The sequence below is a fragment of the Oculina patagonica genome, chromosome 13 (genome assembly GCF_052425735.1).
Source record: "Oculina patagonica isolate OP01 chromosome 13, crgOcupat, whole genome shotgun sequence".
Classification (NCBI taxonomy): domain Eukaryota; kingdom Metazoa; phylum Cnidaria; class Anthozoa; order Scleractinia; family Oculinidae; genus Oculina; species Oculina patagonica.
This window is the reverse complement of record NC_135770.1, coordinates 6,791,498-6,803,848: the sequence shown is the minus strand read 5'-3', so window position 1 is coordinate 6,803,848 and position 12,351 is coordinate 6,791,498. Positions and strand designations below refer to the sequence as shown.

Genomic DNA, 12,351 nt, shown 5'->3' with positions numbered 1-12,351 from the left:
CCCTTATAAGTACTGAGCATTCCTTGCTGACTATACCTCGAACAATATAAACCTTTTTTACCCCAAAACACCACGTATCGTCCTCGTCCGCACTTTCTAGCCATTGGCTATTACTAGAATTCATACATATTCCTAAACAAAGGGCAAAATATGTCCAGTTCTGGCCCTCTCTCTCTCTCGGTCACGCAATGACGTTGCGTGAGTCGAACTGGACTAAGGGCAAAATATGTCACTCTACATTGTATATTCACACTACAAATATTTTAAAGCAATATTCCGCTGGGTTGGTGTATAGACTCCGACCGATCCTCTTAAATTTTAGCAAACAATTTAAGTAACCCGATGTAACGAATCCCTTTATAACGAAGCCCCAGCCAACGTTATACTAACAGTGAAATGTACTGGGACATCACTCCGGTATAACGAACCCGTAACATAACAAGCACAATTTTCCAGTCCCTTGGTAAGTCGTTATATTGCGCGATCTTACTGTACTGTAGAATACAACTTTTCACCGATGCCCCCACCCCACACCTACAGGAACATGACACATGGACAGGAGAAATGACAGAGCTCTAGCCTAAGTTTGAAACTGATCCAATGCAAGCTGAAACCAGAAAAAGGTCAAAGAAGGGTTAGAGCGCAGCGCCAACACACATTGTGTTTTTTTTTTGTCTGCCTTCGACCACACGGGCACAAGTTTCGCTCTATATCGAAGACTTTTGTCAAAGCTTGATAATTCTCGCAGCCTCCCCAGACGGTGTTATGGAGATATCAAAGACATGCCCGGTCTCCAACACGGTGGTGTTTTCATCGATATTTGTCTCCGTTATTTGCTTCGTGGGATTGATTCACGTTGAGATCGAACTTCACGTTCATCGACAAATGCTTCAAGTCTTGAATCAACAAAGAGAGGAAAAGCTCGAGCTACGAAACACAGCAAACGACGAAAATGAGTCTGTGATGAAAATGCTACACAGTGATTCAAACAAAGGTGAGTAATACAGTTATCGAGAAAATAGTTATATAGAAGGGTAATTTTATTTAACTAAAGAAGCTTCAGCTGAAACTAAGGAAGTTGAAACATGACTGCTACGAATTGCCATCCCATGTTCTTATTTTGGGGAAACAATTCCCAGTAATTTAGCGCCCCTATATTCTAGTAATAAGTTTTGCACAACAAATTGTAAATTTATAACTGAGTAAAAAATTGCGTTTTATATCTAAAATATGGGCCTTTTCTTGTAAGACGGTATCAAGAAAAAATGTTATAAGAAGGTAATCCTTTCAGCATTAATAAATATTACATTAATGACTTCCTTTAAAGATAATACCGAGTGACGAAAATTCGATGTCGCTACGGCTGAAGGCCTATTCATTTGGAATAGCATTCAGTGACATTTTTGCGTGACACTTAAAGTTAGCCTATACAAAAATAAAGTAGAGACAGGCATCTAATTAGCTGAATTAATTATTGTTTTTTTTTTTTTCAACAACTCTGGGCTTTACTTTTAGTACTGAAACACTGAGCACAAAGATTTCAGTGAAGAATGAAAACCAAAGCCTAGTTTAAAAGTATGTTTACCCCCAGAAACCTATTTTTACCTCTTGTACTACTCGCACTGCTTTTCAGTACAAGCCATACGGTTTTTTTGTTTTCCCGACAGTTTCAGAACAAATCAAATCAGCGGTAATAATTTGAATAAGTTCCGATCTCGATTTATCTTGAAGGTCTTGTTAACCTTTTCAGGTTAACTCGACGGACTCTGTGAAAATATAGGGACTGCTCGTAGTTTATAAGTTACATGATTGTACAGCTATTAGCTATAAAAGAAAGCTGTTGTCTGGGTAAAAAAAACAGTAAATTTATCATCCATTAAAATTAAGTATTTCAGGCCAACATGTAGATCTAGATTTGAAGAGAGTCCCCAATCTGTCAAGTTCACTGAATTGCTTCTTCCTTTTAGTTCAATGATTATCGTTTGATCAGTGTTTTTTGTTCTTTTTCTAATGTAGTTGCCGCCTTGATCACTCAGAAGCCCTCATCTGTAATCTTATGATGTTGCACCACTGAAATTTGATCTACATATATTGGTCTAAAAAAACGGTGGCTCAGATTTTTCTTTTCTTGTCCCATTAATTTTGTATGAATGATTTATCCCAAAGAAGCCCTAAAATGAAATTTTAAAGTTTAAAAATTCATAAAAAAATTAATGGAGCAAGAAAAAAAAAATCTGCGGCACCGTTTTCTAGATCAATATATGTAGATCAAATTCCACATAAAAGTTTTGGCTATCGTGTAAATGTGTTCTCATATAAAGTTAACCTAAAGTTGCGCAACATTATAATTGCAAACAAAATGCTGATGTTGCTTATTATGGTCTATATGATCAAAACAAAATCCAAAATTACAATCTTTATTCAATAAGCTTTCAGAATATATATTTTTTATTGGGGTTATTACCATTGATGGTTTGCACACAATTTCACTTGGAAGGAAAAGGCCAATTTTCCTTCCGTGATATCTTAACATCATTTAAAGAAACAAAAGACAATTGAATTTACCAGTTAACTTAATATGATAGCATTTTAGAAGAATATTCCTTTAGTTTTAATGTAGATGAAACTAATACCGACTAGGCATGAATAGATTGTGCTAGTAAATTCAGGAAAAGTTGCTTCACAACTACCCAAAAGTTGCTCTAAAGTTGCTCAAATATCAAAACGTTGCCACCAAAATTTAGAAAAGTTGCTTGCTCTCTAGAGTCGTTTTGTTCTAGTTAAATACTCAAAACGTGTTTGTTTGTTTGTTGCCATTTAAACATTCTCATTAAATATACTTACAATCATTTAAAGAGGCCAAAATGCCATAGTGTTATACATGTATGAGAAATATAAATACTTTGTTGTAATCAATATACTCTATAAACTCAACATGATTTCAAAAATAAAAAAAAATAAAAATAAAAATAAAAATAAAAAAAGTTGCTCAAAACGCTAAACGTTGCTCAAAAGTTGCCGAGCACAATCTATTTATGCCTAATACCGACCCAACAGCCGGTAGCTTCCTAATTATAAGTGTTAATAAACTCTTATTTCAGTACAATTGCTGTAACGAAGACAAGCACATATACAACATTTGACAAGAAAGAACGTTCCGAGACCAAAGTTATATAACTAAGCCCGGATTTCGTTTTCATTTTTCTCTCAATGTCCCAATAAAGAACTTGAATAACTCCAAGGCTCCGAGGCTAAAAAGTTGATTTTTTTTCTGACATTTTTCTGACAGCCCAAGGAACCTTGTGTAAAAGAAATGGGAAAAGGGAATTTCAGATCCCCTGCTGCCACGCCCCCCCCCCCCCTCCCCCTCTCCATATATACTTATTTGACTATGTGGTCCCCGCCTCTTTCTGATGCAGAAATATTACGTAAAAACTCCAATATTGTAAAAATAAATTTCCATTTCCCTTCACTTTGTGTGCCACCCTCTTTTCACCCTCTCGTCTTCCGCCTCCCATAAGGTCCCCACTCGCTTAGTATAGCTACCAGGTTCACGCTCCTTCTCCTTGAACGTTTATACACTACAAACGTGTGTGTGTAGGCTCTTACCGAAAGTGCTCGAAAAAAAAGCATTAAATGCTAAAAGAAGTGCTCGTTTTTTGCCAAAAAAGTGCTAAAATAATGCTAATTTTTTTAAAAAGTGCTCGTGGGTAACATAAAAATGCCCACTTTTTTCCGATTTTTTTAAACATAGAATATTACATTTTTCAGATTTTCAGTTACATTTTTCAACAATAAAATGTAACGATCAATGTTTAATGTCAGAGTACGCTCTCGTGCTATCTCTGCCTTGGCTGGCTGACTTCCATTGTTCCTCGATGACAACGTGGATGACGTCATCTTGGAACGAGTGTGATGGACTGGGTTTCTCGAAGGCAACCACTGACGTATCAAACCTATTCCCCAGGCCTCCACGGCTCCTTTGACTAACATGAGGGATAATGCATCTTTGGACGCCATAAATAAAGTCAGATTGTGCTTTTTAACACAAAATTAGATAAATAGTCAGTCGAAAATCCAAAATAATGCTAGCAGTGCTTTTTGGGATAAAATTTAAAAAAAAAAATGCTCGCGAAGCCAAATAATGCCAAAAAAAGTGCTAGCCCTTTCGGTAAGAGCCTATGTGTGTGAGTTCACTAGGCGAATCACGCCACAGACACGAAGATATGGAACCTGCGCGAAAATTGCGCGCCAAGCATTGCCCCACCCTTATTGGCAGGCACAACGTTGATCCCTGAAAAATAATCGGAAATTACACGTCGACCAAGACGATAGATTTTTTTTTAGTCCAGATATGTACGATCGACAGGTGCTTTTACCCTTAAAAATTCATACATATTCCTAAACAAAGGGCAAAATAAGTCCAGTTCTGGCCCCCTCTGTCTCTGTCACACAAGGTCGTTACGTGAGTCGAACTGGACTAAAGGGAAAATCTGCAACTCTACTTCGTGACATTGTTATTTACACTGACAAATACTATAAAGCAATATACCGCTAGGTGTATAGACTCCGACCGATCCTCTTACATTTTTGTAGACAATTGAACCCGATACAATACAATACAATACAATACAATACAATTTTATTGTCCATACGTGGGACGAGGTCTCCCTGAATGTCCGAGCCAGAGGCTCATGTATAAAACGTAGGACTAAAATTAGAATACACTTAAGTATAGGCTATTAAAAATATAAAAAATTTATCCCACCCATTAAAAATAGAATGAAAAACAAGAACAAAACTAATCCCCCCCCCCCCCCTCTCCTTACCCCATACTGTATAATTAGTTTAAATCAATGGATCAAGTGATAAAATATATATAAATATAAAAACGCACAAGGATAAAAAGATAAAAATACATCAAAGGGTTAAAATATAAGTAGATATAAGATAAACAATAGCTACATTTACAGCTTGTCTAAAATTATCAAAATTAAAGTGTTCAACCTTTTGCGAAAATCGTTTAAGTTTGTTGATTGTTTGATGTAACGAATCCCTTTATAACGGCCAACGTTACTCCAACAGTGAAATGTTTTGGGACAACACACAGGTATATCAAACCCGTAAAAAACGAGCACAATTTCCTAGGACCTTGGTAAGTCGTTATATTGCGATCTTACTTTACTATCGAGGAGGGACTCGAGCCCGGGGGGGGGGGGGTACTCCCATATAAGGGCTATACGGGTATGTTCCGCTCAACAGGGTATGCTTTTTGCCTCTCTGACTCTGGAACAGGGTATAAAAATCACCCTTTTGACTCTGGAACAGGGTCGTTTTTTTCCCCAGAATCCGGACTAAACACGATCAAGTTTGGCTATTAAACTCCGCTCCTCTCATCGCTTTATCTCCGAGCCACAGAAGAAGTCAAGTGAGCCAGAGTGAGCGCTTTGTGATGTATACGCTAGTGTTTTTATATCTATCTACATATATTTCCATTGTGGATATTGTCTGGAACAGGGTACCTATTTTGCAATGTTTGTCTGGAACAGGGTCGCAAATTCAGCTTTAAATTTTAGGGAGTAACCCCCCGGGGACTCGAGGAGGCCATTCCCTCGCCCAATACCCCTACCCCACACCTCAGAAACATAGCACAGCAAAGGTTTAAAACTGATCCAATGCACACTGAAGCCGGAAAAAGGTCAAAGAAGGGTCAGAACTCAGTGCCAACATTGTGTTTTGTCTGCCTTTGAGCGCACAAGCACAAGTTTTGCCCTATATCAAAGACTTTTGTCAAAGATTGTTATGGTGACGGTGTTATGGAGATATCAAAGACTCGCCCGGTCTCCAACACGGTGATGTTTTCATCGATATTTCTCTCCGTTATTTGCTTCGTGGGATTGATTCACGTCGAGATCGAACTTCACGCTCATCGACAAATGCTTCAAGTCTTGAATCAACAAAGAGAAGAAAAGCCCGAGCTACGAAACACAGCAAACGACGTAAATGAGTCTGTGATGAAAATGTTACGCAGTGATTCAAACAAAGGTGAGTAATACAATTATCTTGAAAATCGTTATAGTGCATTGATGAATTTTTATTTATCTAAAGAAGCTACAGTTGAAACTAAGGAAGTTGAAACATGACTCCTGTGAATCGCCATCCAATGTTCTTATATTATTTTGGGAAAACAAAATATTTCTTGCATTCTAGCGCCCCTATATTCTAGTACTAATCCATGAATGCACAACAACTTGAAGTTTATAACTGAGTTAATAATATACAAGCAACAATTTATCCATTCTGATTGGCTAAGAACACGTCAATTTATCCCAAACCAGTGCAAAAAGTGTAATTGGCAGTGCAAAAAGTGTAATTAGCAGTGCAAAAAGTGTAATTGGCAGTGCAAAACGGTGTAATAGAAAATGATTGACAGTTACGGTAGCCTCGTGAAAAATGCATCTTGAACAAACACAATGGCGGACGAAAGTGAGACAAAATGTAAACTTTATAACGTAATTTTAATTAAAAGACTTGAAAACGGCGCAAAGTACAGAAGTACAACAAACATTACTATCTGTCGAGAAGTGTAAAACACGAGGAGTTATCAAAAAGGCAAAGAGGATAAGACATAAACTCGCAATTATTTAATAAGCTCACGGCCGATGGCCAATAATAAAATTCTCGACGAAACATTGCTTCACTTCTCTGAAGCGAAACGCGAAGAAGTACTGACCAGACTACCTAGGAACTGGTTACCTCTTAGTTTTGAACACAGAAGGAGCAAGTGTTCCATTTTAAAGACAGAATGCTCAGCGATTAAGTAAGCTTGTTATTTAAAGCTCGCTCAACAACAAAAGGCACAAAAGATAGTTTTACAACTGTAAGAGGCAAATCTAACCTAACTAACCTGTAAAACGTCAGTGAAATCAGGTAGCAACGCGGATTTGTAACTGAGTGCTCTCATGTACTAAGAAATTCAGTTCGGTAGATTTTTATCGTTCAGTATTTCAATTCGGTATTCTGGTCAGCATCATGTGTTGAAGGTTGAATTCTGTTCGGGCGAACACAAACACGGCACGGATCCGGAGTTTCTTAACGCACCGAAAAAAAATACATCTCAGCAAAGAACGGCAGCAGAACCCTAGGAATTATCTCCTTGCTTTGTCATTCGCATTCTTCAAATTCAACCTTGAAAAGAGTGAAAAGACTGCACTAAAAACCTTTCATGCAGCACTTCCAGAGAGTGAATGAATATTTACGCATGAATTCACACGTCAAAATTTTTAGCCAGGCGCTGAAGCGCTAAATGTCACGAAAATTATCAAAGCGTGACCGAAATTGTCGCCTGTATATTATTAACAAGTAATCACATGATTTTTCTCGTGCAATTTGGAATAAATAAGCACTTGTAAATTTTTCAAAGACTACAAATTGCACTCGCCCTGCGGGCTCGTGCAATTTTGTTAGCCTTTGAAAATTTTACTCGTGCTTATTTATTCCAAATTGCACTCGAAATCATGTGATTACTGGTACAAAAAATGCGTTTTACACCTAATAACATGCGCTTCCCTTGAAAGACGGTATCAAAGAAAATATGTTATTACTGAAAGTAATCCTTTCAGCATTAATAAATATTTCATACGACTTCCTTTAAAGATAATACCGAGTGACGGAAATTCGATGTCGCTATGGCTGAAGGTCTATCCCGGGAAGCCAATGCAGTACTTCTTTAGTAAGGCAAAATCATTTAGGATATTAACAATAGCATTCACTGTGACATCTTTGCGTGACACTGAAAGTTAGCCTACGGAAAATGAGGAGAGAGACCAGCATTTGCTAGCATTTCTAAGCTGGAATTGTTCCTATATAAATTTTTAATTAGTGATTGATTTTCTTAAAAAAAAAACAGCTGCAGTGGGCATTATTTAAAGAAACTGAAACATTCAGAACATTGAGCATAAACATTGCATTCAACAACAACGAAGATTTTATTATCCTGAATCACTTGTTACTTCTAGGAAAGTTCTTTATTTATAAATGTAAATTAAATAAAATTAAACCAGCACTAAAAATTTTCTTAGCAAAGACTAAAACAGTATACTACATTGAAAACAAATAGCCACCAAAAATGGCCAACTTTATAAACTTTACAAAAAGTGGGAAAAACTAATGCCATCTCTTAATAATAGTTGAGCTTAATTTGTGTAATTTTCTTTTCTCAGCATGTCACTAGCTTCTAGTTTTTTTTTTATCTTTTTTTTCTTTTCTTACTTTCTTTGTTTTCTCTTTTTTTTTTAATAAACGCATAAACAACGCATTGTATATTCTATAGGTATTATTAAGTTACTGTTAGTATTTGTAATTTGCCGTAGTCTATTGTAGTTATAGCTTATTGTAAGTAGTGTTATGTCTTGTGTTGTATTGTACGTATTATAACTAAATGTCAAAAAAAAAATAAAAATTAAAAAAAAATAAAATAAACATTGCATTTCAGTGAAGAAAAAAAGATTCTATACCAATTGATTCTATACCAATTTTGAAAGAAATCAAATCAGGCCGTATCAATTTAAATTAGTTTCGATCTCGACTTGTCATGAAGGTCTTGTAAACCTTTTCAGGTTGTAAGTCACTGTCCACCTGTTTAACTCATGCAATCCTTCTGTGCACTTCAAATTAGACTTTTTGGTGCGTAACGAAAGTTTTGAAAAGTCCGTTTTGTAGACAGAGTGAAACATCAACTAAGTAGCTAGCTATAGATTCATTTTGTGATGTTTCTTGCAGCACTACACAATCGTAACAAACGCCACGTGCCGGAAACAACAGACAAGAAAAACAATGCCAGCAAAACCATCGATCGTGACGACATCAGAGGAGAAGATCAACTTGCACTAAGTAGCCTGGTTTGTAATGCTCAATGCGCCAAAAGTATTAGGGGAAAACGAGGCAGGCCTGGTCCCAGAGGCTCTCCAGGTAAACATGGACCGCCCGGGCCGCAAGGACCACAGGGACCTAAAGGAAACCAAGGTACTCAGGGAATTCAGGGACCTCCGGGACCTAAAGGTGACCAAGGCCCCCAAGGACCCAAGGGCGATCCTGGTAAATCTATCTCAGCCCCTTCAATTGTGGCGCCTCCGATGTCCATGGTGGTAAACGAAACTGGTACAGCCTCGTTTCAGTGCGAAGCTGAAGGAAACCCGAAACCTAAAGTCACGTGGCTGAAGCAGAATTCCAGTCTTGTCGCGGACAAACGAGTTGTGCCGTCACGTGGTGGCCTGATGATTACAGATGTGACGTCACAAGATGAAGGAAAGTACACTTGTGTAGCAAGAAATATTCTTGGAGAAATGACGTCATCGGCTTCGTTATCTGTTCAAGGTCAGTAACAAGTGTTAAATTAATCAACTGTATTCAGGTTGAATTGTATAAGCAAGACCAGCGTAACAGAACAGAACCACCGGATCCTAATGGAGAAACTAATCAGCTATGAAATTTTAAATAGACGAAAAAAGCAAGGCTGACTGAACAGTAAAGTAAATATTTGCATTCAAAATGATATTTCTCTACTGTTTAATCAGCTTCGCTTTTTGTGTATCTAGGTTGTTTTTGCAATTTGTAACATGACAGTACAGCTATTAGCTAAAAAGAAAGCTATCGTCTGGGTGAAAAAAAAAAAAACTCCATTAGAATTAAGTATTCCTGGTCAACATGAAGCTATGAAGAAAGCCCCGTCTGCCAAGTTCTCTCAATTGCCTTTTCCTTCTAGTTCAATTATTATCGCTTTAACGCTGTTGTTTGTTCGTTTCTTTAATCTAGTTGGCGCTGTGATCACTCAGAAGCCCTCATCTGTCATCGTTGAAGAAGGACAGAACGTGACCCTGGTCTGTCAAGCTACTGGTCAGCCGACACCAACAGTCACGTGGCGAAAAGCGTTCAGTCATTTGCCAAAAGAGAAGGCTGCAGTTGTTGATGGGACCTTGACCATACGCAATATAGCAAAAGCAGATGGTGGGGCTTACGCATGCGCGGCAAAGAATCTCGTTGGAGAGGATTCCGCTGCTGCACTAGTGACAGTGATCGATAAACTCAAATTTACCCTAACTCCCCCAGTGAAAGTTGTTGCATTAGATCTTAGCACTGTAATACTGCACTGTACAGCTCATGGCTCAGTGGATATTGATTGGAAAAGAGCGGGTCAAAATCTCCCTCAGAATCATGTTCTTTATCCAAACGGAACTTTGCTTCTTAGAAAAGTTTCGAAAAACGATTCTGGGACTTACACCTGCGAAGCAAAAAATTCTCAGCGTTGTATCGTGGCATCATCTGGTGTTGAAGTGGCCATGTCATCCTGTAGCGATTTAAAATCAAGCCACAGGGGAAGCTCTTCAGGTAATTATATGATTGATCCTGATGGCAAAGGAGGCATGACTCCCTTCAGTGTGTACTGTGACATGAGTGACAAGGGCGGAGTTGGCGTGACGGTCATCAGTCACGACAGTGAGAGTAGAACCCATGTTGGTAACATTCCTGGATGTGATAATGTAGGATGCTACAGTAAAGATGTGCGATACACTGGAGTCAGCACCGCTCAGCTAGCAGCACTCACTCGAGTCTCACAGAACTGTGAACAGTTTATCAAGTTTGAGTGCAATAATGACATACTGTTTATTGAGAAAGGTTATGGTTGGTGGGTGTCACGTGATGGAACATGGATGAACTACTGGGGCGGAGCTACAGGCCATGACAAGATGTGCGCATGCGGAGTAACAAACTCTTGTACTGGTGGTTCAAAGTGTAACTGTGATAACAGTGGCAGAGGTTGGTATGAGGACAGCGGTCTGTTGACAGACAAGTCTGCTCTGCCTGTGACACAAATCAGACTGGGAGACTTGGATGACTCACATGAAGAAGGATATCATACATTAGGAAAACTCAAGTGTTATGGTCAGGCGTAAGATTAATAGCTTGACATAACTGGCAGTTGCTTAACAAAACTAACAGACCTCAGCGAGTATGATAAATAGAACTTATATGACTGCATTTATCATCATGCATACCTCAGTTTATTAATTAATTTAGCGAAAGTAAAAAGGAGTTCATGTGATCTTACTCAAATAGTATGGAATAAATATATACCACTTTATGCTTTAGCTTTAAGGTATCACGGAAGGAAAATTGGCGTTTTCGTTCCAAGTCAAATTGAATGCAAACCATCAATGGTAACCCCAATAAAGTATGTATCTTCTGAAACCTTATTGAATAAAGATTGTAATATTTGATTTTTTTTACATCATATAGACCATAATAAGCAACGTCAGCATTTTTTTGCAATTATGATGTTGCACAACTGAAATTTGATCTACATATATTGGTCTAAAAAAACGGTGTCTCAGATTTTTATTTTCTTGCTCCATTAATTTTTTATGAATTTTTAATCCCAAAGAAGCCCTAAAAATGCCATTTTAAAGTTTAAAAATTCATAAAAAATTAATGGAGCAAGAAAATTAAAATCTGAGGCACCCTTTTTTAGACCAATATATGTAGATCAAATTCCACATAAAAGTTTTGGCTCTCATGTAAATGTGTTCTCAAATAAACCTAAAGTTGCGCAACATTATAATTACAAACAAAATGCTGATGTTGCTTATTATGGTCTATATGATCAAAACAAAATCCAAAATTTTAATCTATATTCAATAAGCTTTCAGAAAATATATACTTTATTGGGGTTACCATTGATGGTTTGCACACAATTACACTTGGAACGAAAAGGCCAATTTTCCTTCCGTGATACCTTAACATCATTTAAAGAAACAAAAGACAATTGAATTTACCAGTTAATATGATAGCATTTTAGAAAAAATATCCCTTTAGTTTTAATGTAGATGAAACTAAGACCGACCCAACAGTGTAGCTTCCTAAGTGTTAATAAACTCTTATTTCAGTACAATTGCTGTAACAAAGACAAGCACATATACACCACCCTGCGTATTCTTCTTCATGTTTTGACAAAGAAGAAAGAACGCTCCGAGACCAAAGTTATGTAACTAAGCCCGGATTTCGTTTTCATTTATCTCTCAAGGTCCCAATAAAGAACTTGAATAACTCCAAGGCTAACAAGTTGAATTTTACTTAGATATGGGAAAAGGGAATTTCAGATCCCCTGCTGCCACGCCCACCCCCTTTCCCCTCTCCATATATACTTAGTTGACTAAATGGTCCCCGCCTCTTTGTGTTCTTTCTGATGCAGAAATATTACGCAAAAACTCCAATATTGTGAAAATAAATTTCCATTTCCCTTCACTTTGTGTGCCCCCCTCTTTTCACCCTCCCGTCTTCCGCCTCCCAAAAGGT

General features: G+C 37.6%; 1 protein-coding gene across 1 annotated transcript; it reads left to right on the top strand.

Moving 5' to 3' along the window:
- The first annotated feature begins 765 nt into the window (after positions 1-765).
- Positions 766-11,270, top strand: LOC144634942 (uncharacterized). Its single transcript, XM_078493992.1, has 3 exons — positions 766-994; positions 8,782-9,375; positions 9,814-11,270. Exons 1-3 carry the CDS (start codon positions 766-768, stop codon positions 10,950-10,952), a joined length of 1,962 nt encoding a protein of 653 aa, XP_078350118.1. The 3' UTR covers positions 10,953-11,270.
- Positions 11,271-12,351: the final 1,081 nt, after the last annotated feature.